The sequence below is a fragment of the Melanotaenia boesemani genome, chromosome 3 (assembly GCF_017639745.1).
Source record: "Melanotaenia boesemani isolate fMelBoe1 chromosome 3, fMelBoe1.pri, whole genome shotgun sequence".
NCBI lineage: Eukaryota > Metazoa > Chordata > Actinopteri > Atheriniformes > Melanotaeniidae > Melanotaenia > Melanotaenia boesemani.
Genome location: NC_055684.1, coordinates 39,393,700 through 39,418,004, shown reverse-complemented (window position 1 = coordinate 39,418,004; position 24,305 = coordinate 39,393,700). Strand labels below are relative to the sequence as shown.

The 24,305-nt window shown below is 42.1% G+C and overlaps 2 protein-coding genes across 2 annotated transcripts; both read right to left on the bottom strand.

The window, feature by feature from the left end:
• Positions 1–1,595: 1,595 nt before the first annotated feature.
• LOC121636989 lies at positions 1,596–7,092 on the bottom strand. Its single transcript, XM_041980852.1, has 11 exons — positions 6,894–7,092; positions 6,653–6,787; positions 6,511–6,549; positions 5,907–5,984; positions 5,064–5,111; positions 4,391–4,918; positions 3,802–3,849; positions 3,168–3,328; positions 3,002–3,066; positions 2,643–2,743; positions 1,596–1,726 (listed from the first exon to the last, which is right to left on the bottom strand). The coding sequence occupies exons 1-11, from the start codon at positions 7,090–7,092 to the stop codon at positions 1,602–1,604; spliced, it is 1,527 nt and encodes a 508-aa protein (XP_041836786.1). The 3' UTR covers positions 1,596–1,601.
• Positions 6,766–8,672, bottom strand: LOC121636267. Its single transcript, XM_041979648.1, has 3 exons — positions 7,589–8,672; positions 6,890–7,095; positions 6,766–6,787 (listed from the first exon to the last, which is right to left on the bottom strand). Exon 1 carries the CDS (start codon positions 8,653–8,655, stop codon positions 7,591–7,593), a length of 1,065 nt encoding a protein of 354 aa, XP_041835582.1. The 5' UTR covers positions 8,656–8,672; the 3' UTR covers positions 6,766–6,787; positions 6,890–7,095; positions 7,589–7,590.
• Positions 8,673–24,305: the final 15,633 nt, after the last annotated feature.

The window sequence follows — 24,305 nt, the reverse complement described above, 5'->3', positions numbered from 1 at the left end:
TCTTCTACTGGAGCATCCTTTCCCTCCCCCCTATCAGTTGTTACAGCTCTGGCATATGTTCCATGTTTTGTTTCCAGTCCTTGAATAATTAATTCATTCACTCGTGAATATTGTTCCAGATCATCAAGTCTTCTTTTCTAATTTTTCAATTTTTTTGTCTTTTTCTTTAACAATGCTCTCTAGTTCATTAACTTTTTCCATCAGATTTAATAGTTTTTCTTGTGTTGCTACTTTAGTGATCTCACCAGACATGAAGTTTAGTGATTTTTTAATTTCATCCAGTTCCTCCTCAATTTCAGTGTTGTTCTTTTTAGGTGGCATTTTGGAATATTGTAAAACAGTTTAGAGGCTCACAGCAACAATAACACAGCTCTTCTCTCCAGCTCCACTGTAGCAGCAGTAGTGACCCAGCTAGCTACTAGCTAATTCTTCTGTCAATATTTGATTTGTTTTTTCATTAAATTTTATTAAGTGTAGTTTTTTTTTAAGGAGTCTTCAACATGTCACATTTTTTTTTTTACTTTTTCAGTGTTTTTCGCCACACTCTTAGACATTAATATCTGCCCACTGAGCGAAGTGACGTCCATACGACGTCTTTTTAAAGTCATTTTTGGACGTCCATTTTACGTCAACCGAAGGTGCAGACTGTTACTCCAGGCGACGTCTTTTCCCGACGTCTATTGAACGTCCATTTATGACGTCCAAAGTACGTCCATTTAAGAGCAATTTCGCGTCCAAATAGGGTCTTTGTGGACGTTTTTTATACGTCATTTTGCAGAGCCATTTTGACGTCATCTTCGGGGACGTCTTTTGGACATCAAATTGGGACTTATTTTTGACATCGATCGATTTCTGTAGTCTCATCTCAGGTAGGCCATCATTTGCAATAAAGATGGGGAAAAAACGCTAGATTGGATTGATTTATCACCACTGTAGTCTCATGTCCAGAAGGTAGGAACCTGTTTACTTTACCAGTTTATTTTCCTGAAGCTTTATTTGACTCACCAGCAGATGGCCACTTGAATTGTATACCAAGACATACATTTCCATGTTTAATCTGCTGCCGAGCCAAATGAAGCTTCAGTAAAAATTAACTGGTAAAGTAAATAGGTTCCTACCTTCTGGACAAGTGACTAGTCATGATAAATCAATCCAATCTAACTGTTTTTCCCCATCTTTATTGCAAATGATTGCGGATCATTACAAAACATGACCACCAAATGAATACAACAATTCTCAATGCTCTTTATTTATATAAACATGTCAATGGACAAATGACAAATTCCATTAATTAAAAAACAAAAAAAACAAGAACATGTTAAAATATAGCTGACATCTATCGGACAAACGGTCCAAAAGTTATTGGCAAATGTACCTGCAAATTTGACCTGGTTGTGGCGCTAGAGGGTTGGGAACCTGAACTTTCTTGAGAAAAATCTTGACATTTTCCCGTGAACGGTTCTATGGGCTGCCATAGACTTCCAGAGGAGAAGAAAGAAAACCTACCTACGCAGCTTGGCCCCTATTAAAACAAAAACCTACGATTAACTTAAGGTCCCTTCGCTGCTTAGCCCTTAATAAAACAAAAAAAACGAATCACTTTAGGTGCCTTCACAGGTTGTGAAGCCCCCTCCCCCACTCCTTTGCGGTGCATGCTTCAAATGGTCTGAAGCATACATCTTGATGAGCTCCACTGTGGCCGTAGTGTCAAATTGCATGACTCCATCTGTGCAAGCAGAAAAAGATAGATGATAGATGATAGAAGAAATATGCAAATGAAAACTGCGTTGATACACAAAGTCTGCATATCTGTAAGCAAAAATACAGCCTTGGAAGAAATTTACAGACCACTTGGAAATTCATTATTTTCTTAGTTTACTACTGATAGGCATGTGCTTGAGTAAAATGAGCCTTGTTTCATTTTTAAACTACTGACATTTCCTCCGAATTTCAATTAAAACGATTGTCATTTAGCAATTTTATTTGCACCACAAGAAAGGCAAGGAAAACGATAATGTTCCCCTAAACTCCAGGCCCAAACCCTGCTGAAAACCTCAGAAATGTGATCAAGAGGAAGAGGGATAGTCACGAGCCATCAACCAATTCTTGCACCAGGCCTCATCCAAAACAATGTGAAAAATTGATGGAAAGCATACAAAAACAGTAATTAAATAATAAATAAATAAATAAATAAATAAAAATTCCGGCCAATTCCACCAAATATGGATTTCTGAACATTACTATTATGGTTTTTTTTTTTAAGTGAACATCATTTTGTTTTCCTTGGCTTTTGTGATGTCTAAAAACATTGCCTCAGTTTTATTTTGACCATGTCATTATCTGTAAATAAAAGCTCTAAATGAATTGGAAATTCGGATGGAATGTAGTCAGTTGTTCAAAGAATGAAACAATGTTCATTCTACTCAATCAAGCACATGCCTTTAAGTAGTAACCAAACGGTCTTTTAATGTCCTCCAAGGCTGTATGTTGCTCATGGATCAACTAATAAAACAAAACAATCCGCCATTGTAGGCAGTTGGCATTATATTTGAAATGTTAACGGGGAGGAAATGTTTTGTCACAATTTTCAGAGATTAGCAGGACCAAAACCTTCTCTCTTCCAACATAAAATACAGGCTTACCTTGGATTGCTCTGAAAGTCTTGGTCAGTTCCAGGGGTTTTTTGGCCTTTTTCCCCCTTCCCTTCATGTTAAACTGACTCATGAGGGCATTGGTGAAGAGTCTAAAGAGGAATAAATTACATTTATAAATCAATTTGAACAATATACAGTTCAAAACGTATATTTACATACACTGTATGTGAAAAAAACACGTTTCCCTCTCATTCCCTGACTTCAAATCGGACAAAACCTGTTCAGTTTGAAGTCATTTAGAATTTATGCAGTCATTTCCAAATGCCAACATTTCCAGATCAAACAAAAAAAGTTAAAACATTGAAAAGGCACATACTACCCAGATATTACTTTATGTTGAAACATACCCGTCAAGAACTTTGTGGACACAGTCCTTGGTGCTCTTCCCACCGATTTTTGCGATTTTCGCCACCTGTTGAACCAAGTACACAACACAAATTGACTGACGCTCCCCAGAGGAATCCAGCAGTGCGCAAGTGCACTAAATCTGTATTTCCGACTTGTAAAACCTACCAGGGCATCAAAGGCGTCTTTATCACACAGCCGTTGCTCAACGTCCTGGAACTCCTCCATTGAGCCAATCTTCTCGATATGGGCAGAAGAGGTAGTAGGCTGTGCCATTTTATACTGATTTTTAAGGTCAATCAGTAAACCCAACACCCGCTTCTGGTACACTGAAATACATGGGGTCTTGTCATTGATAAAACCAAAGTTTGACATTCAATAGAGCATTTTTGTGTGATTAAAAGCAAAAGTTTTTGCAGCAACTGATCTAGCACAACACAGCTTGCTGCAACGCTAAAAGATAAATCTCTGAAATGTAGGAATCAATCTGGAACTGTAGAGGATAAGAATCACAATTCATACATGAATATATTTTCCCCCTCCCTAGAAGTCACTCATAATAATTGAAAAGCAGTTTAGGGGAACATTATCGTTTACCTTGCCTTTCTTGTGGTGCAAATAAAATTGCTAAATGACAATCGTTTTAATTGAAATTCGGAGGAAATGTCAGTAGTTTAAAAATGAAACAAGGCTCATTTTACTCAAGCACATGCCTATCAGTAGTGAATAGAGGGAGAAGGTGGTAGTTTTGAAAGTGTCTCTAGCTCAGCGTCCTGTCCTTCATATTAGACAACACACTTACCATCCCAAGGCATTGGGAACGTCCATCTTCCACTCCCAGTCCCTGCATCTGCACCACAGAAAGTATGTTTGAGAAATCACCAAATGACAAAACTTAACATATTTGGGACACATTGGAGGAGAAATACTACATCTGTAATATTCTAACCAACAGGAATACAGATGCGCTCAAAATAATTACATTGCATTTATTATATTCCACTTAGCTGACGCTTTCATCCAAAGCAACTTAGTTATTACAGGGTATTGGTTACAACCTGGAGCAATGTGGAGTCTGTGGAGTCAATGTAGGTGCCTTGCTTAAGGGCACTTCAGTCATTACCTACTGGTTAGGGTGGGATTTAACCTGCAACCTTCTGATCCATAGACATTTTAAACATTCTTAATTTTCTGTGAATCAATTATGTTTTCCAACTTTTTTTGCTTTGAAATACATGCAGTGTCCCTAATGCATTAAAGCACAATTTATTTGAAGACTTTTTCCAATTATTCACCTTTTCAAAGACACTGCTATTATTTTGAGCATTACTGTACATCAATGCCACAGAGTGAGGCGTTTTGATAAAAATGGCTGTCTTTGAACAACTCACTCGGGCTTGGTGTGTGATGCAGGGGGCTAAGATAACTCCGGGAGCTGGTGGGTGTCCTGTTGCTGCCGAACCTTTGCCTGTCTCTTGAGGACTCCCTCTCACTGCCAAATCTGTGGCGATCACTGTGGCGATCACTGGGGCTGTCAGATGTATGGCTATACCGAATGTAGTCCCTGTTGCCAAGATAACTCCGGGAGCTAGTGGGTGTCCTGTTGCTGCCGAATCTTTGCCTGTCTCTTGAGGACTCCCTCTCACTGCCAGATCGGTGTTGATAATCGCTGTAGCCGCCGGATTGGTTGGGGTGTCTGGCGTCATCACTGCTGCTGCCAGACCTGCGGCGATATCTGGCGCCACTGCTGCTGCCTGGCTTTTGGCCATATCTAGCACCACCACTCTTGCTACCAGATCTGTTGCAACGGCTGGTTGTGTGTGTGCGCTGGGGCGTAGACGTGGACCTGGACCTGGGTTGGGACACACTGTTGCGCTGGTTGTGTGCAATGGTTTCACTTCTGGTCGAGTGTCGAGATCCTGAAAAACAGAGAATGTTCTTCACAAGGCCTAATTAAATAGCAAGGTGATTAGATGAACACTAAAGTTTAAAATGACAGTTCAGACATGGAAAATGATAGAAATGTAAACAAAAAGATGGGCACTAGTTCTAATAAATATTTACCCGGTGTTGTTTCCCTCGTTTCCCTTGATCCACTGGTATCAAACAAGTCTGAAACACATGATTGAGCCCATAACTACCGCCTTGTGTAAATACACTGCTCAAAAAAATAAATGGAACACTAAAACAATACGTCCTAAATGTCAATTAATGAAATGTTCCAGTTGAAAATCTTTATTAATCACATAGTATAAGGTGTTGAGAACAAAATATCTATGTAAATATCTATGTTGAGAACAAAAATTATCTATGTAAAATTAATTTATTAACCCCTGGGGGTCTGGATTTGGAGCCCTACCCAAAATCAAAGTGGAAAATCAGAATACAGGCTGATCCAACTTCATTGGAAATTCCTCAGGACAAGTCAAAATGAGGCTCAGTAGTGTGTGTTGCCCCCTCATGCCTGTATGGCTATGTTCAGACTGGCAACTGAAATCCGATTTTTTTTCGACAGTTAGCATTGCACAAGCAAGTAGTCAAATCCGATCTGCATCTCCACGTTTCATCAATCAAATCCACGTGGGCTACCATAGTAACCAGAAGCACCATGCCCACAAATGGTAAACAAACCGCGGAAGGTATAAAGATGTTTCTTGGTATGTTGATTTTCCACTTTGATTTTGGGTAGGGTTCCAAATCCAGACCCCCAGGGGTCAATAAATTAATTTTACGTAGACAATTTTTATGTTATTTTGTTGTCAACACCTTACACGATGTGATTAATAAAGATTTTCAACTGGAACATTTCATTAATTGACATTTAGGATGTATTGTTTTAGTGTTCTTTATTTTTTTGAGCAGTGTATATGTACAGTGAATATTGCAAAGGGAGAAGTAAATACCCACCAGGACTGGACATTACATCTTTGTCCTGAATGGGCTGCAGCTTTTCTGGTGGAGCAGGGTAGTTGGGTAGCTTGACACCTTGAATTTAGTAGAACAAAAAAGAAAGCATGCTCATGCCAACATTTTCATCATATTGTAAGGGAAATTACGGCACGTATAGACCTATTTTCCATTGCTGGAAATCGTTTAGTATGGTCATGTGTCAAAATGTGAAAAATTGGTACAACCTCGGGCGGAAATGTTTAGAGACCGCATTTTAAGCAGACCAACTTATATTTATCAATTTACTCCTGCTCGCGAAAGCCCTTAACAGTTGAGTGCCGAATCTGTATCCACTCTCGTTTACAAACAGAATGCAGGGATACAATGCAATACCCAATACTAATCCATGGTGTTGGTGCACATGGAGTAAATTGACTAATGGATGTTAGTCCGCTTAAAATGCTGTCTCTAAACATTTCCATTGCACTACTGAGCTAAGGTAAAACTGATCTGATTCAATTTTTGACATATGCCAGTACTACACAGCTTCTGGCCAGGGAATGTAGGTCCATGCGTTCCAGAATTTCCCTGGAAATTCAAAGTCATGGTAGAAAAATATTACCCCCGTCACTATGCCCTTCCTCGTCGGAATCTGATAATTCTGCAAAAACGGTTAGAAACATTGCTGTGTAAAATTAGAGGCCAAAGGTATGTTAACAGATTTTATACAAATGTATTAAATACTTCAGAATGACAAAACATACCATTTCTTACAAAACCATCTGGAAGTTTTTTCTTCATTCGGTTCCTCTTCACCACACCCACACCCTCATCCTCATCCTTATCATCATCCTCTGCCTGACTGGTCAGGTTATAGTTCTCACATTGCCTATGAACATCTGGAAGCAAAATAATTGAAATTCAAAAAGAGATACATTTCAAACTTAAAGTATATTTTGACTTGGACATGCAAGTAATTTTCTATTGATCTAAATCAGTACTTGCCTGATGTAAATTTTATCTTTATTAACGGGAACGTCATCCAGTCATCCTTGGGGTTCATTTTGTCCTTAATAGCTTTTTCTGTTTTGGTGCTGCTCATCCGTGGCCATCTAAGAATTTTTTTGGTCCTGTCGATCCAGTTCTCGGGAACTACGCCCTCCTCCTCGATGTCACCCTCCTTCCACACTGCCCTCGCATACATGACCTGTAAAAGACGGCATACACATGTTAATTTAAGTTACATTGTTACTTAGCCTAAGCATTTTTACTAAGCAGAACAGTGGTTTACAAACGTACACGTATTTGATTCAAACAGTTACATGTTGAGGTTACATTTTCAACCTAGGGGCTGGATTACACATGCAAGATATATATATACCAAGATATATACCAAATGTCATGTTAGAAGACACCCCAGAGCTGGAAGTGGCAGAAATTCATAACTGCCACAATACATATTGGGAAAGGACGGATTACCAACAAGTTAATAGCACCCAGTGAGGTTAGTGGAGTTGAGCTTGAAATGGTTGGTTATGTGTGAAAGAAGGAAGATGGTTAAATTCAGAAATGGATGTTTTGACTAGAGGATAGAGGCCACAGCACGATGCAGTGAGAAAGGACATGCGGATGGGAGGATTACCGAGAATAAAACTAAAAGATGGATGGGATACGGCTTTAAAAAATATAAAAATATAAACCTTTAATATGTATTTTCCGGGCCATGGCGAAGGGGTAAGAGCACAGCACCACCAGATTCTTGTGGGAGGTAGGCCACCTTGCGGTACAGCTCCTTTTCATGCAGCAGCCCATTTTTCATCCTCACCTGACCACTTCCAATGCACACTATATTTAAAAGTGCAGAGCTACATGGTTGCTGAAATAGGGGCGAGGTGTGACGCTGGTGAAGGATTTTACAAGCCAAGGTTCCATCCGCATTTTTTTGTTGCACAAAAGCAAATCTCTCGTCTTTCAACAGAAAACAACTGTCCCTTTCTTTCACAGAAACAATCACTTGGGGGTGAGTTTTGTTCTTTTTCACAATTACATGTTCGCTTTCTGACAAACGTCTTGTCACTTGTTCGAGAGGATTTCTCCCACTTCTCACATGCTTCTTCACCTGTTGCAGATGGTTTTCAAATGGAAAACAGGAGATGTCATTGAGAGAGCAATTGAAGTGGCTGGCATCTTCATGAAGATGAGTAAGTCCGTGTACATTGTACACTGAGAATGTCTTGCCATAGAGGACAGCGCAGCTGGTGATAAAGTGTTTGATGAGGTCATGAGCATAATGAAGATAGGCGTTTCGAATCCTGTCATCGGACTCCAGCAGTATGGACATGGCTACTGATAAGGACAGGAAATGCTTGTACCTTTCAGGGGACATCACAGTTTTTAACACCACAGGTCCTGTGTATAGCAGAAACTGGCGAAATTCAGTGGCTTTCCACCTATCCATTTCATGTAGACCACGTGGTTGCCGAGCAAATTCACTTGGCATTCTCCCTCTCAGTCCAATTAGTTTTTTGGATATTGCATCTTTTTGCCTCACAGATAGTCGACATATTTTCGGGCCACGAGTCAAGTAGATCAACATTCGCCTAACTACACCAAGGCAGACCATATGCATGTAATCCAACACACACGAACTCACACAAGGAATCCCTGCAGCGATGAGGGGGCTAAGACCAGTTTGGTGGTTCCTGTACTCTACTCTAGCAAAGCGGTCATCTGTCCGAGGAGTGCATTCCTGATCACCGAATACCATTCTTCCCTCCACACGAGTACCTTGGATTACACACCTTTCACAACACTCATATGAGGCATGACCCTTAATACATTTCAGATATGCCCTTGCTGGTGCATCACAGATGAGAGCATCAATAGTAACGGTGTAGGTCTGGCCTTTATAAACTATGCCATTATCTTTCAGATATTTGTATTCGGTCAGAAAATCTTTCAAAAAGTCCTCAAGTGGACTGGGCTTACTTTTCCCACTAAACATTGCGGCAATAAAGGGATCAAAATGGCCACACTTCACCAGTATTGGCCAAAATTGCATTCCACTACTTTTGAAAAGTGGGATGCCATCGATGTTTACCGCCAGGTGCACTTCATTACTATCCATAAGTCTTAGGTTTTCACTTATTCCCTTTTCTAAGCCGTAATACTTGTAGTACCCTCCACATTTAGACTCTGTTGTGTTTTGTAGTGGTGTAGCTAGGAGTGTCCGGCAATCGACTGGCAATGGGTGCCCCTGCTTTCTTAAAATGGACAATAACCCGTTAAGTGCCCTGTGTGTCACTTTGTGCTCTGTGGCCCATTGTCTCAGGTCATCTTCAAAACTGCTAATCACTTCACCTTCTTCCTCCCCCTCCCCCTCATCATCATCATGTTCAGAATCAGTAAAGCAAGCCACATCAGTGTCAAAATCAAAACCATAAGATGTCCCAGGAACGCTGTCCCCTGATAATGGGGTTCTAGGCACACTGCTACTCCCAGACTCAACACTGCTATTAATTTCAGTTCTTTGTTCATCTTCGCTGTCAGAATAACATAGAAGTTGATCCATGTCTCGTTTGCGTTTTCGCCATTCTCTCATTTTCATAGCCATCTGTAGACACAGACAGTTCAGTTTTAAAATTTTAGTGTTTACAGTTTATCTGTGTGTGCAAAAGAACATGGAAAAACTGTACCTTGTGACTTGTGTTACTCTTACACACTTTCCAATGATTTTTCACCACCTGATAAAGGGATACAACTGAATTAGAAGCACCAAATCAAAGCTTTACAATACATAGCTAAGTACTCTTATTTGAGGTCCCTTTCAAGGTACTCAAGGAACATCATATGTCTTGTCATTATGCAATTTTACTGTGGCACTATACTTCAGTGACTATTAAAAAAAAAAAAAAAAAAACATTCATCATGGTCATACTGCAACAATGCACAACTGGCTTTTACGTAAGCAGTCAGAAGAGAGCGCAAGGGAAAAAAAAACAATTCCCTCTGATCATGTCGAAGCAATCTCAAGTCGGGGATGTTTGATACAGGGCTCTGACTTGAGCTGGATGGTGTGTGTCTTCTCGTTATCCGCAGGCGAAATCTAGCAAGGGGGTGGGGGGCATGGCAGTTTGAGGGAAGTTCGACCAAACACCACTGCCAAGCCCCCTCCCCCCTGAGCGAAATCCCCCCCATTACTTATTTTGAAATCTGAAAGTTGGCAACCCTAATTGCAGTGCATGCCGCGTGCGTTTTAAAAATAATTACAAATCAACAATGTTGCGGCATGCAACAAATACTGTTAAACGCGATTTAGAACTAGGCTATTTGGAAATGAGGAACAGGCTAGTGCCATGTGTGGTGAGCTAGCGCGATGATAACTTAGCGCTTAGTGCTAGCATGCGGTTAGTGCTAGCATGCGCGCTAACACTTGCTTCCCAGGCTGCTCACCAAAACCACAGCCGGTCTAGCACATCTCTGCCAAACTCTCTACCTTTAAGACTACACAAATTATTAACATCCACGTCGTAACATCGTATGTGTTACCAGCTTTTCGCCGGCTTCGGGTCTTGCAAAAGCACATGCAATGCTATGCCGTAGCAACAACACGTTTGAAGTAGATTAACACACAGCTAAAACGACAACGCTATATTCCAACTTGACTATCGTTGCTATTCATAAATGACGATGAACATAAACTAGGAGGTCTATGGGCAGACCGAACTTACCTGCAATCTAGTAGACAATGACAGTGCAAGAGCTCCGCTCTAGAATCTTTGGTGCAAAGTGCCAAACGATGGAGGTTCTCAGGTATGCAGGCTTGAAGCGGACGATTCAAATGATACTTCCACTGGCTGAGCCAATGGGGGTGGCTCTAGGATACACGTTATGATATGCCACTCTTCTTTTAGAATTTTACATTGTGGAACCCTGTTTTCAAGTAATGAAATATACCTATAACATTGTTCTCCAGAATGCCTTTGTATCTGCAATTAAGATTTATCTCCAAATTCACTCACCACATACTGTTTCCCCCACCCAAGTTCTTGAATTTAACAGCAATTAAATAATTATTATTTCATACATTTAAATCATGTCAATTACCTTAACCTGTTTTAGACGTCCAAAAAAGTGACGTCCAAAAGATGTCCAAAAGACTGACGTCCAAATTTTCAACTTCATTTTGACGTACAAATGGGGTCATTATTAGACGTCCAAATTGTGGACCTAGTTTGGACGTCATTTTGAGGTCCAAAATTGGTCATGGACTGACGGACATGATTTAGACATAATTTCTACGTCTATACGACGTCCAATGTTTAGTGGGTGACGGTAAAGTGACGTGGGATCATCCAGCAACAGCTTTGCACGTTTAATTTAACCTGGTCATGGAGCAGAGCTGAACGACTCCTGCTCTGAATGCAGCTATGAGCTGTTGCTGCTGCTGCTAGCTGTTGCTGCTCCTGCTGCTAGCTGTTGCTGCTCCTGCTGCTAGCTGTTGCTGGTGCTGCTGCTAGCTGTTGCTGCTGCTGCTGCTAGCTGTTGCTCATTAAAAAATTAACTACGTTCTTTCACATCAGTCTCCAAAATCTCCAGTAACACCAGAAAAAGTTGTCAGATTTGTCGCTAGTCGCTTTTGTGAAAAGAAGTCACTGTAGGGGTCTGAAAACATGTAAAATACAGCAACAAAGTTGCTAAGGTGGCAACACTGTAGACCAGCTAACTGAAAAGCTAATAGAAGAAAACCTCCTTCATTAGCTTTTCTACTCCTACTTACTTTTCTACTTCACTCTCACTTGCAAGTGTTCTGCTATTAGCTCAGTAGATAAAAGTTATGGATAGGACTTAGTTAGGTCGTATAGACTAATCTGGTGACTGTATTGGGTGTTGCACCATCTAGTGCCGCTACTATTACTGAATGGGCCAGTCAGTCAGCTTTCCACTGTTCCACTGTTTCCACTATTACTTACTTTTCTACTTTTCTAAATGTGCTAATGGTTACAGTTATTAAAAATATATGGTTAAGTTTGTAGTTAATATACATGGGTAGATTTAGGTGTTTAAAACTACAAATAGGTCCCATTAACTGGGACAACATAGTTCCCCTAAAATGATGTGAGATTGGGTTGTTTACAGTAGTAACAGCAAACATGAAGGTAGAAGTGGCCAAAAATGTTGAATCATTGCTGCATGAAGTGGCTCTCTAGACTGAATACACAGAAGTCTCAGCATCTCAGTCAAAAAATTTGATTAAGAAATATATGTTTAGGGTTCTTTTATGAAATAACAGGAGTTATTTTACATCACAAAAATTCTTTAATCCTGGAAACAACAAGGAAAAAAGCTGCAGCTTTCGTGGCCTGCTGATTTTGGCATCACTCTTTTCAAACAAATTAAAATGAAAAGCCGAGTCTCTTTTTCACAATTACCAGTTGCTATGGGCACCTCACAATTAAACTGAGGATAAGCTGAGGGCCGCTAAAAGTAGCATTAGCATGGCTCTGATGTAGTACATGAAAGCAAGACACAGCAGACGTGCTTCAGCGACTGCAGACACTTAGATGGTCTAGACACACAATGCTGGCAGAGAATCTTTCCCTTTAACTATGGAGTGGTCTCCATGGATACCACACTCAATACCAGTTTCTTTTAGTCTCCACACGGCACAATGTGAAGGCCACACCACCTCAGAAATTCAACACAAAGCATCAGAAATGAAAGCTTTGAATTTTTGCCTGGTGAATATCACAGCATGGAGGTCATGATCAAAGTGACTGTTATTAACCTCATGTTGTCATGACTGAGACATAATTATGGAATATGGTAAAAAACTGGTTTATGACTGGTTTGAATTTGGTTTAATTAGATATTATCAAATCCAGCTTTACTACAATTCAACATACATTCACAGCATCTCTGCTCATAAAGACAATCCTATGCATTACAACTGCAAAATCATTCAATAATTTAAACCCCAAAGTTTCTCTGCCTCTGTCTCCTCAGTGTTTTATCAGATATTCCTTTTGTTTAGTAGCTCTCCTGGGATGAACACTGAAAGGCTGGAGAATTTCAATCTGGTTTATTCATTTTCTTCCCCTTCCATGTCAGCCTTCATAAAACAGCGTCATCTAGTTAGTTCCAAGTCACCTCACTTCTAATAAAGTGTGTGTGTTTATGGATCAGCTGAGAAGGAGGAAACTAGTGGATCATGGTTCACGCCGTCACATATTCACCCCCATATTGGCAGGACTTTCTCTAACACAGTAGCTGGCTGGTGGTAGACAGGGTTTATACTTCAGCTATGCAGGGGCGGGTCTAGAAAAATTCTTATGGGGGTGCCATGTCTTTTTTAAAATAACTAAATAAATGATCCCATTGTCACAAAAAACATGCGAGCATGACTGCTCTTGGCTTCCGTAGAATTTGCCGCTCAAAAACAAACAAAAAAAGCACCATCTGGAACCGCAACCTTTTTAGTTCAACCACATACCAGGCAAGGAGAACCCCACGGGCAGACTATTTTACCAACGAGAGTCCTGAAGAGGGGAAGTGTGTGATGGCCAGCCACACATCCACATCTCACCACCAGCATATATCCACTTTAATTTTATTTGCAGCCAAGTCTAAACACTACAAATTCCATTTCACCTTAATCTTTACTAAATCAATTTCTCATACCATACAATGTTGGCACTGTAAGGTCTAATGTGTTTGCATTAATATTTGTTTTCTTTGAGTTATCAGACTGAAGCAAGGGTCAGACATGGCGTGTCCCTTTCTTGAAGAGCCAGTTGACATTGAAGCACAATGACTCCGCAGATATCTACGTCGGGAAAGGGTGACAGACCCCGCTTGGATGTTTTATCATTCCCTCATGATTTTTTTGTTTGAGCGTTACCGTTTTTCTAAACAATCGATCTTGCATCTGAACAATATTCTCAGCCCTCATATTGGCCATATGACACATTGTGGACTTGCTCTCAGGTCAGAGCAGGTTCTTTGTGTTGCATTTCGTTTTGTTGCCAACGGGAGTTTTCTTTATAACATAGGTGACGCTGAGCATATTCCAAAGGCAACAGTCTGTCGGGATATGGGAACTGTCACTCTTACACTGAAATGTTTGCTCTACACTTTAGTGGTTTTCCCAAGTCACAGACAAACAAGATACATCAAAGAAGAATTCCACAGAATTGCAGGTATTTGTCTAAGCAATAATGAACTTATTTTAAGTGTGGAACACATCAGTTAATCTGATATATTTTAGGCTTTCCAGGTGTGATTGGCTGCATAGATGGGACTCAGATTCCTATCACAGCTCCTTCAGGAGATGAAGGTGATTGTGTGAATAGGAAGTCTTTCCACAGCATTAATGTGCAAGCAAGTAGTAACCTTTAGAATCCCAGATACTTCACATTACAGCTACTGCAGCTAATTACTTTTCTGTACTTTGAAGATCATATGTGATCCAGCCAACATCATCAGTAATGTGGAAGCAAAGTGGCCTGGGTCTGTGACGACTCTCCAGTCTTTCCTGAGTGTACACTGAGCGCTAGATTTGCCCGTGGTGCGTTATATACATTAAAATCAATATTTTGTTTGACCTATCACAACTTGTTACGGCCCCTGCTTGTTGCAGACAGCTGTGGCCATTTGTGCCTCTGATTAGGGACTGCAGAGCGCTGCCTGGAGTGGCTGAAGCCAGCGTCTCTGTCCCCACCCCCTCTGACTGGCATTCCCCTGGACCAGTCAGGCTGCTGCTCGTGTGGAAGCTCTGGCTGAAAAGGCTGCAGCCGAGGCCGGTCTGGAGGGAAGAAGCCAGAAAGGCTCAGGCCGCTTTCCCCCTCACATTGTGCACCGGGTGTGTGCGGGTGTCGCGACAACCTCCTTTGTCACTGTGGGTGCTTTAAGGGTTTGGTTCCTGTGTGATTAAGTTTACTTTTGTGTGATTGTTTTCAGTGCTGGGCTAGGTTAGTGTTTTATTGTGTTGTGACCACGGTCACTTTAGTTTATGGGCCTGCTGCTTTTTGTTTGGTTATAGTTTCCTCACCGAGTTGCGGTTATGTCTTCGTTTGCACTCGGTGAGTGTTGGGTATATGTTTTGGTTTGTTTCTTTCTGCAGGTCCGCTAACCCCAGCACACTTTTACCTTGTGTTACAAGTTTTCATTCACTGTTTCATGGGATTTTGTAATAAATGTGCTTAATTTTAATTCACCACCTGTCCTCACCGTTTTCTTTTGTTACGCCCTTTCATACCCCTGAGTCGGGTCGTAACACAACTAACAAAATGTAATATTGTATCCTGTATTATAGGAGAGTTTGATGGTTACCTGCTGGGTGACAGAGGGTACCCCTGCCAGCCTTAGAGGGGGTCAAGTGCACTTGTGTCATGTGCCGTGGGTCTGGGCTTTACCGCTGTCCTCCACCCCCTCCTCTCATTTACTGCTAGGAATGTGGGGGTGGGTGCCTTCTGGGGTTGGTGGCGGCTCATTGGCTGCAGTCCCTGAATGACCCGGTCGTGGAGGGCCACCTCTCCCGGCCTGTCTTGGCCTGGGGAACCTCCCGGGGAGCGGGGGTGCCTAATGCCACCAGAGGCTCACCACCCAGAGGGAAGCTTGCTTCTCGCCTCTCAGTTTTCATTGCATTTAGACACAAATATCATCTGGGGGCGTGTCATGCAGTGCATGGTGGGCGGGGCAAGTTAGGTGGCTTCACTCCCAGCACAGTTCGGTCACTGCCTCTTAATTTTAATTGCAAACAAAACACACTTCATAAACAGTCAGCAGCGGGGAGGGAGAGGGTAAAGGGGACCCCTCACACCACTGTTCCCCCTGTGTGTTGCCGGAGATGGGTGGGGGGAAGTGGTTGCCCCAGGGACCCAGATCGGCTCCACTAGTGGGCTGCTGGCTCTGGGGGGTACTGGGCCTGCCTCATCTGGGTTTGGGGGGTGGGGTGCTTGGGGTGGTGGTGTGGTCCGTGTTTGAGGCTCGCTGCTCTCTGGTCCGCCTGGGACATCCCCCACGGGGCATGGTGAGTGGGTTATGTGTGACTGGGAGTGCTTGTGGGTACGGCACAGGGGAGGATGTGAGTGTGGGGTTATAAGGGGTGGAGATTGGAGTAGGTGGAGGGTGGGGGGAGGGGTCGATGGCACCCTGGTTCCCGGGGTGTGCTGCTGGAACATTGGGGTGTGTGCTGGCCTACGCCGGGTGGTTGTCTGGGGCGCCTGGTCCTCCTAGGCACGGTGTGGGCCCTCTGCCTTTGGGGGGTGGGGCGGCCGCCTCTGGGCTCCTGGGGCCCTGGGCCCTTTGCTCGGGCCGCCCTGGATGGCCGGTCCCGTTGGCTGCCAATCTTGGCCCACTGGGACATGTGCCCCAAGACCACGGGGGGCTCTTGCTGGGGCTCTCCTCTGCCGCCCTTCGGGTGGGGCTGGGTCGTCTTCTGGGTGGGGTAGCTTGGGTTAGTGCTCCAGGGCTGCTGCTGATGGCCCGGGTCTCTGGGCTGCCCTGGTCTGCCTCTGACCTTCGTAGAGGCGTGGTCGCATTTGCACGATCTCACTCACCATTCTTCATCACTGATCACTCCTCTTCCTCATGCTCTGCGTGCTGATACAGTCACTGAGTTTTCCAGCAGGTTTATATACTAAGAGATAAATTTGTTTTTTTTTCTGTAAGTGTGTATGTAGTACTTCAGTTGTTGTTGTGATGCGTCTTTTTGATTTTTGACCTTCTTAATTCTTAATTAAAAATCAGGCCACAATACAAAAAGAAAAAAAATCCTCTGGTTATCTGTCAAATCTTAAAATTAGGTAAATAGAACTTTAGATGAACAACAGAATACATGTATATATGATGGGTGATCTACAGGTGGATCGGTGCAGCGTCTGCAGTGATGTGGATTCTACATCGGTAAAGAAGGGGCTGAGCTGAAAGGAAATGCTCTGGATTTATCAGTTGATCTAAGTTTCTCACGTGAGGTCACCAGCTGTGGGTAGAGACTGAAATGAGGGTGTCTGGACTCCCTTAGAGATAGGGTGAGAAGCTCAGTCATCCAGGAGGAGATCAGAGTAAAACTGCTGCCCCTCCACATCCAGAGGAACCAGATGGATGTCCCACTGGGACAAGGCCCCAGGGTAGACTCAGGACACGATGGAGGGATTATGTCTCCCAGTGGGTGTGGTAACTTCTCAGGATTCCCCTGGGGGAGCTTGAAGAAGTGGCCACGGAGAGGGAAGTCTGGGTTGCTCAGCTTAGGCTACTGCCCCCATGACCTGACCTCCAGATAAGGGATGGATGGATGGATGGATGGATGAGTTGGTGGATGGATGGATGGATGGATGGATGGATGGATGGATGGATGATGGATGTGTGGGTGGGTGTGCGTTGAATGGATGGATGGATGATGGATGGATGTGTGGGTGGGTGTGCGTTGAATGGATGGATGGATGGATGGATGGATGTGTGGGTGGGTGTGCGTTGAATGGATGGATGGATGGATGGATACCCAGGTGTCCAGGTACCGTGGCTGCAAAACAAGCCCAAATCATCATTCCTGCACCACTGTGCTTCACAGTTGCTCTGAGGTGTTTTTGCTGATATGCTGTATTTGGTTTTCATCAAACACGGTGCTGTTCATTATGGCCAAAAACCTCCACTCTCATCTTGTATTTCCAAAGGACATTGTTCCAGAAGTTTTTTCCTGGAACCCTTCCAAGCAAGTCCCAACTAACCGAGGCCTGTAGGTATATAATTCTCCGATAACTGCTGTTTTTACTCTATGTTAACACATACATAGACCAGCAAACTACATGAGTTGTATTTCATCTGAGGTTGTAATTACATATCTTAAGACCTGGAAGACCTTAAGACACCCTAATTAAAAGAGGGTGTTCTTTCTTATTCAGTAGCATAAGTTTACCAAATTTCTCATGTTAATGAACCTCAATAGTTTGACATACCTAAAGCTAAATAATTGTGCATTTTTTGAGAGCAAAGATTCTTATCAAGAAAGTTTTGTGTTGTCACATTAACATAATTAACAGAATTAAGGAAGTGAAGACTTAAAACATCAATAAAAAGTTATTTAATCAAAGTTTACAGATCAGTTTCAGCTGGTTAAAATGCTTAACTAAAACAGTCAGCAAAGGTTCAGTGACTAACTGGCTGTACCAGCCAGCTTAAGTTGTTTTTCTCAGCATGTTGCATTTAAAACAGCCTCATAAAACTACTGCCATGGCTATTTACTTCTAGTCTTGTGTACATACTTTTCATTATCCCATTATCACATCTATCAATAAAACACACACTCATGCACAGTCTCAAATTTGAACTGGATCAGTGCATTACATAAAATTGCAGCCATTCGTTTTCTGGCTATAAAACTACTTCTACCAACCATGTAGTGATTTACGTGTGATGACAGGAAAACAACATGTGTTGCTTTATGTCAGCGTACGTCTTCCTCGTCCTCTCGTGACACAGAATGTTTAATCTCCTCTATCTCTCCTCGCTCATCGCTGAGCTGTGTCACCATCCAGACCTCCATCAAAGAGGCGCTTGCTAATACATGAGTGTACGGTCGGGCTGCTCTGCTGGGATAGGGGGATTATCTGATCACCTGTTCCTCGCTCTATCTGACAGAGCTGCAGGTTGTAGTTACAGGTGTTGTTTTTTTTCTCCTCAATCCTCCCTCCCTCCTATTTCCTTCATTCCCTTTTGCTGCCTGCTTAAGTGGTGACAATTTCCCAAATTCTTACCATTACGGGTCACAATTGATAGAAATTTCCATGAACCCCTGCAGGTATTTCTCTCGAGAAAACTTTGTATGCAAAAGAAAGATGTCCCTACATGGGCAGAATTGTTACCTCCATACCCAGCAGAAGAGCCTTTCATCCTTTCTAATGCATGAGGAAAACAGTCCGTGTGCCCTGGGGGTAACTGCTATATGTTGGGTCATTTCCTGATGCAGTTAAGATGAGCTTGTGTTGTAAAAGTTTAAGACAGATGGCACAATGTTCTATTAGAACTACAACAATAGAACTGTCCTTTATTTCTCTGTAGAATATTTCAAAGTGCTATTCTGTGCATTGCTGTTGAAGCTGCTGGTCTCTGCAACACCTCAGGGCACACAAACGATGATCCAGCTCCCCATCAATGACAACCAGGCCAGCGTTCACTGGCTCAAGCTGTGCTGCTGTGCACTGCTCATCCATCACACTGAACTCTGGGATCAGAATACTCTCCAAACACACTGGATTTATTTATTTATTTATTTTTAAGAAAGCATTTGTGAAGTGAGCTTACCTTGTCATAAATATCTCCTGGAGAGAACCAACAACAGCAGATCCACATTTGGAAATAACTTTTTCTTTTTTGTTTAATGACTTGACTTTGCTCTCACTATATGCTGCATAATATAGAAACTCCTGAGGCAGTTGCATTTTTTCTTTTCTCCATGCAAAACAAAAGAAGTGGCTTTGAAGTTAGTCAGTATTTTCTAACTGGGTGAAAGGGTGATTGTTTTTGTGAGTCCTAGCCATGTTGCCAAAAGCTAATTTCATGCCTTGAGCTAATGTTTGATGCCAGGGAGCAGATCTTTGCTGGAAAATCCTCTTAAGGTGACACTTCCAATGGGTCGTATAAAGAGAGCGAATAGGGTTTAAGGGGAAGGATGGAAATCCAGCCAGGACTACAAGCCAAAACAGTTCAGTGGTTCAGAAGGTTCATGTAGAGGGCTGTTCGATAAAGTCTCCTGCTTTAGTACAAAGGGAATAAAAAACAGGATAATTTCCAACAGCATTACCGGCAGGACAAAATTCTGATTTAAAAACTGCTAAAAGACATGACAAATGCTATTTAAGTGAGTGGTTAGCACAGGGACTTCACATTCCCTGCTCATATGTCATCCTGGTAGAGTGCGATGCATGGTGGCACTCATCGCCACCAATAAGTAGAAGAGTATAAAACTTGATGACTCGGTCACCTGGAGACATGGGTATAACATCGGTACAGTACGAGCAGTGGATGACATCTGATCATGATGACTTTTACAGCCGTCTGCTGGGTCTTCGGCTCATATCTGAACAGGTTCTCAGCAGCTCTTTGTTATTGCTGCACATGCATTTCTGCCCCAAAAACTCTGGTTTGTTTTTGGAGTCCTTGACGCAACTGTTTTACTCTTTGTAATTGAATCTGAGAGATTCCTGCAGACACCCCATTAAAATACAGTTACACTGCATTTTGTGCATTTCATTTGGCCCATTCTCAGCATGCTAATAAGAACAATATGCAGGCAGCACTTATTTTTATCAATACATTACACACATGAAATTAATTCAACAGATCAGGTGGAGATTTGGTGGGTTTTTATTGTGAAGGCAACTTCACTTTAAGCAAGGCAAGTTTATTTGTAACACAATTCATCAACGATTCAAAGAGCTTTACAGAATACAAGAAGCATAATTTTAAATTAAACGAAAAGGGAAAAGAAAGAATATTAGATGAAAACAGTATTAAAACTTGATCAAGTTTAAAATTTCCAGCTTAAAATAAACAGATGCATAAAAACTTCTTTTTAAAAACTTTTGATGTAGTTGCACAGACGTTGCTGTTCCGGTGGTCCCTGCAGCTGTACAGCACATTGCAGCAGCCTCCTCCTCTCCCCTCCCTCTCCTGCTGTGAATCATGACGGCTGCCGGTGATCAGCTGATCGGCTTTTCTCTCTTGTTGTGTTTATGGATCAGCTGAGAAGGAGGAAACTAGCGGTTCATGGTTCACACCGTCACATATTTACCCCACAGTGATGTTGTTGGCAGGACCTTCTCTAACACAATAGCTGGCTGGTGGTAGGCAGGGTTTATACCTCTGCTATGCAGGGGCGGGTCTAGAAAAGTTCTGATAGGGGGCCAGGCCAGGTCAGAGAATTTACAATGTAAGTTTGAAAAGTATTGTTGTTAAATTGCAGCTAAATTCATAGATGCAGTGTTTTATTTTTACAACTGACCCTCTGCCAGTCTGACTTCTGAGAGACTCTCTCTCTTTAAGGTGCTCTTTTCATTCTTGGTTGTTCCACTTATTAAACATTTGTATCATGTTACCATCCATGTTACTTTTCCAGCTTTTTGCTGCCCCAAGTCTCTTGTGACATGTTGCTTCTATCAAATTCAAGTAGGACCAATATTTTTCATGGAATAACATGTCTTGCTTTCAACATCTGATGGGTCAACATTTCTGTGTTTTATTGTGTATGAAATATTGGTTTGTGTGATTTAGAAATCCTTTCATTCTGTTTGTATGGAAATTTAACAGCATTCCAACTTATTTGGAATTGAATTTGTAAAGTTAAAACTCACAGATGACTCATATACGACTCTAGTTGCCTGCATTTCGTGGTTGTTATTATTTCAAGAGTATGCTATTTTTGGCCTGATTATCTCTTCGTATTTGCCACATTACCAAACTGAGAAAGTGTTGTTTTAGACATTCAGAGGCACACAATGTTCAGCACAGCAGCCACTCCTATGACATCATGCAATCCCAGCGTTCACACCCAAGCACGGTTTGGATTTGCTATGTTTGTAAAAGCCCATTTTACTGATTAGACCCAAGCTTGAAACTTCTGAAGTATGTGTCACTTAATGATGCTGACATTGTTACTCAGTTCCCAAAGAAATTAATTGAATCCAGGCTTTGGCATTTAGCGCTATTGGCAATGTGTAGTCTGCAAACTGAAGTTGATCAGCCCAGACATGCAAGGCCCACAGCCCCTCAAGCATTATGGCAGACAACACAAGTTTCTCACATAGAGACCAACAGCTTTCACAGCATTTTAAACACAAGGTTACACAGTCTCCTGTCAGCCTCAGATCTCCCATGCAGGCCCTGATGTGCGCTTCAAGAAATGGGGGGTCATTGTGCTGTACTTAAACCGAAGGACATCAGAGTGTGCATGCATCCTGAAATGCTACAGTTACTGATGCTTTTTTCAGATAAAATTAAGCATTGCTTTGCATATCTGTCCTTTCAGTTTTTATTGGAATCTTGCTAAGATATTTGTAGGTGATAAAGCACAGGTATGTGTGTGTTTCCTCAGGCTCACACTGCATGGCAGTTACAGTAGCACAGGCACAGAGTCATAACATGAATCAGCGTGCATGGATCTGGCACAGAGGAGAGCAACAGGTTTCAGGATGCAGTGTCACAACAACTTAGCCCCTTTGTAATAAAAATGGAGGATGGCGTGCATCCACATGGTGTAAAAGGCACACCTGGCAGCACTGAAACCGTATCCATGGCAGTGGCTTCCTGTGAGCTGGTAAAGCCAGAAAACATAACCAGGGAAGAGGGAAAAAGAGGGGTGTTTTTGCTTTACTTAACATCTTTTCAGAAGCGTTGATGATGCAAAGATTTTTGCATCATTATACTTGATCCTGGATCTACAAGATGGAAGTCTCATAACTTTTTGTTTCATTACTCCTTCTGGTGATTCCCTGACCAATCAATGCTCTGCAGGCTTTCAGTGTCGATACTGGCAGGCAGGGAGCCACAGCTGAGTTAATGCCGAAAATTGTATAGGATGGTATCAGTTCGACACAAGGAAAACCAAAATAAGTGTGTCAAACTGATGAATGAGACCATGTGAAAAAAGTTCCATAATCAGGGAGTTCTTTATGTTAAAGTTCACTTAAAATAACTAAGAAATACCATAGACTGTACATAAAAGGTGGAAGGAGCCTCCGTGATGTCATCCATAGGTTTCTGAAGAGCAAAAATGAAACTCTTTAGGTGTTCCCAACGTCGCCATCTTGGCAGTGTCACACGTGTCGTTAGGCTGGAAAATCCAAAAATGGGCAAAGAGGTGGAACTGAGAGGGGGACTGTGAAGGTGGGCGTGGATGATTGACAATGATCAAACTCCGAGCTACCTGTAGCTAAGAGCTAACTGAGCTAACCCCAAGCAACGATAGCTAACCAGCTAACGGAGGTAGGCGAGCCAAAGCTAAAGCGCGCTGTCAGTCGGCTAAAAACCGTGGTTGTGCTGCACTCTCCCTTCTTGCCGCGGATATTAAATACCTGTCAGTCAAAAGGACACGCCCCTAATTATGCAGAATTTCAAGATTAAATAACATCCAAACGGATGGGTTAGAAAAAAATTCACCCCCCTCACAGTTGTCATGAAGGTGAACTTGACCTGTTAATCCTAAAATGGATTTTTGTACCAGGCTTTAAACATGTTTTTTTTCTGCTGTAAAGTTGGTCTTTTTAACATGGGAGTCTATGGGGATTTGCTCTGTTTTGGAGCCCCTAGTGGACGAGGGGGGAACTGCAGTTTTTTGTACTTCCACGTAGGCTTCACATTTTACAGGCAGAGGTTGCTGCTTGAGAAATACACACATCCTAGAAGCTGGTTTTGACTTGTAATCATGGCTGATCATTAAATGGGTAAAAGTAATGTTGCTGCAGCTCTGCTGCCTTGTTCCAACTTCCGCTGGTGGCTTTCATGTTTTTTGTGTGCCTAGATGAGTTTATTATGAATACTTCAGTTTCTTCCTTGTAGGTCAAAAGCACTCATGTAATGTTAGCTGGTTTAAAAATTAACTTTTGGTATGAGCTTGAATGTAAACAGTCCTTATGTTAGCTGTGTGGGGAAAAGCTTCAGCCCACTGATAGACTCAACAAGCTGAAGCAGAACTGGGTGGATAAATTGTAAGTCAAAGAAACATGACTAATTTGGTTTTTTCCTCCACAGATCCACGGGCACTTCCTCAGCAGAGGGTGTTTAGTATAATTTGCTAGCTCCTGGCAAAACCCATTTTAGATCTCAGTTGCAGCTAAATTTCTCCACTGATTACAGTAATGAGCGAGGCCAGACTTATATTATCAGGAAAACAGAAAATGATGTGGATGCAACATTTTGTTCTTATGAAAATTGCAAAAACAGATAATTATCTAATTCCATATCTCTTCCTTGGGTGTTGCCTTTTCTTTTTTACTCTAGATCAATGGTTCCCAGCCTAGGGTCCCTGGATCTTCAAGGGGGTCCCCCAAGGAGCACAGGGGGCTTTGACTGTTCAGAGCCAGAGTGATTTAAATGAAGTCCATGTCCACACAGAGACGAGTTGAGGTGTATTCACTTACAGATCACGTACAGTGGTGTCCTGCAGCCTAAACACCAGAGATAAAATAGAAAATTAACAGCCTTTCCAAAAGTTTGAAGCTGTTTCTTTGCCAACTTTTGTTAAATTATGAGGAAAATATTTTTTATATTCCAATGTGGATTGTTAGTTATTAAAATGAGTTTCAGTAGATGAATGTCAGCAGGCAGTAGCACATACGAAGTAAGATTTACCACCACAGTAAGGTGATGCCACGAGATGGTGAAACACATCTGCTGGATTTGTCTATAGCTCCTTGTCGTTGTTCT

Excerpts from the sequence above, each read along its gene's own strand:
- LOC121636989 (XM_041980852.1), bottom strand. The coding sequence starts at position 7,092 with ATGTATGCGAGGGCAGTGTGGAAGGAGGGTGACATCGAGGAGGAGGGC. Across the intron at positions 6,550-6,652 it reads AGATGGTTTTGTAAGAAATG|AATTATCAGATTCCGACGAG; the intron begins GTATGTTTTGTC and ends CCGTTTTTGCAG. Across the intron at positions 3,850-4,390 it reads GCATCACACACCAAGCCCGA|ATGCAGGGACTGGGAGTGGA; the intron begins GTGAGTTGTTCA and ends TCTGTGGTGCAG.
- LOC121636267 (XM_041979648.1), bottom strand. The coding sequence starts at position 8,655 with ATGGTATTCGGTGATCAGGAATGCACTCCTCGGACAGATGACCGCTTT.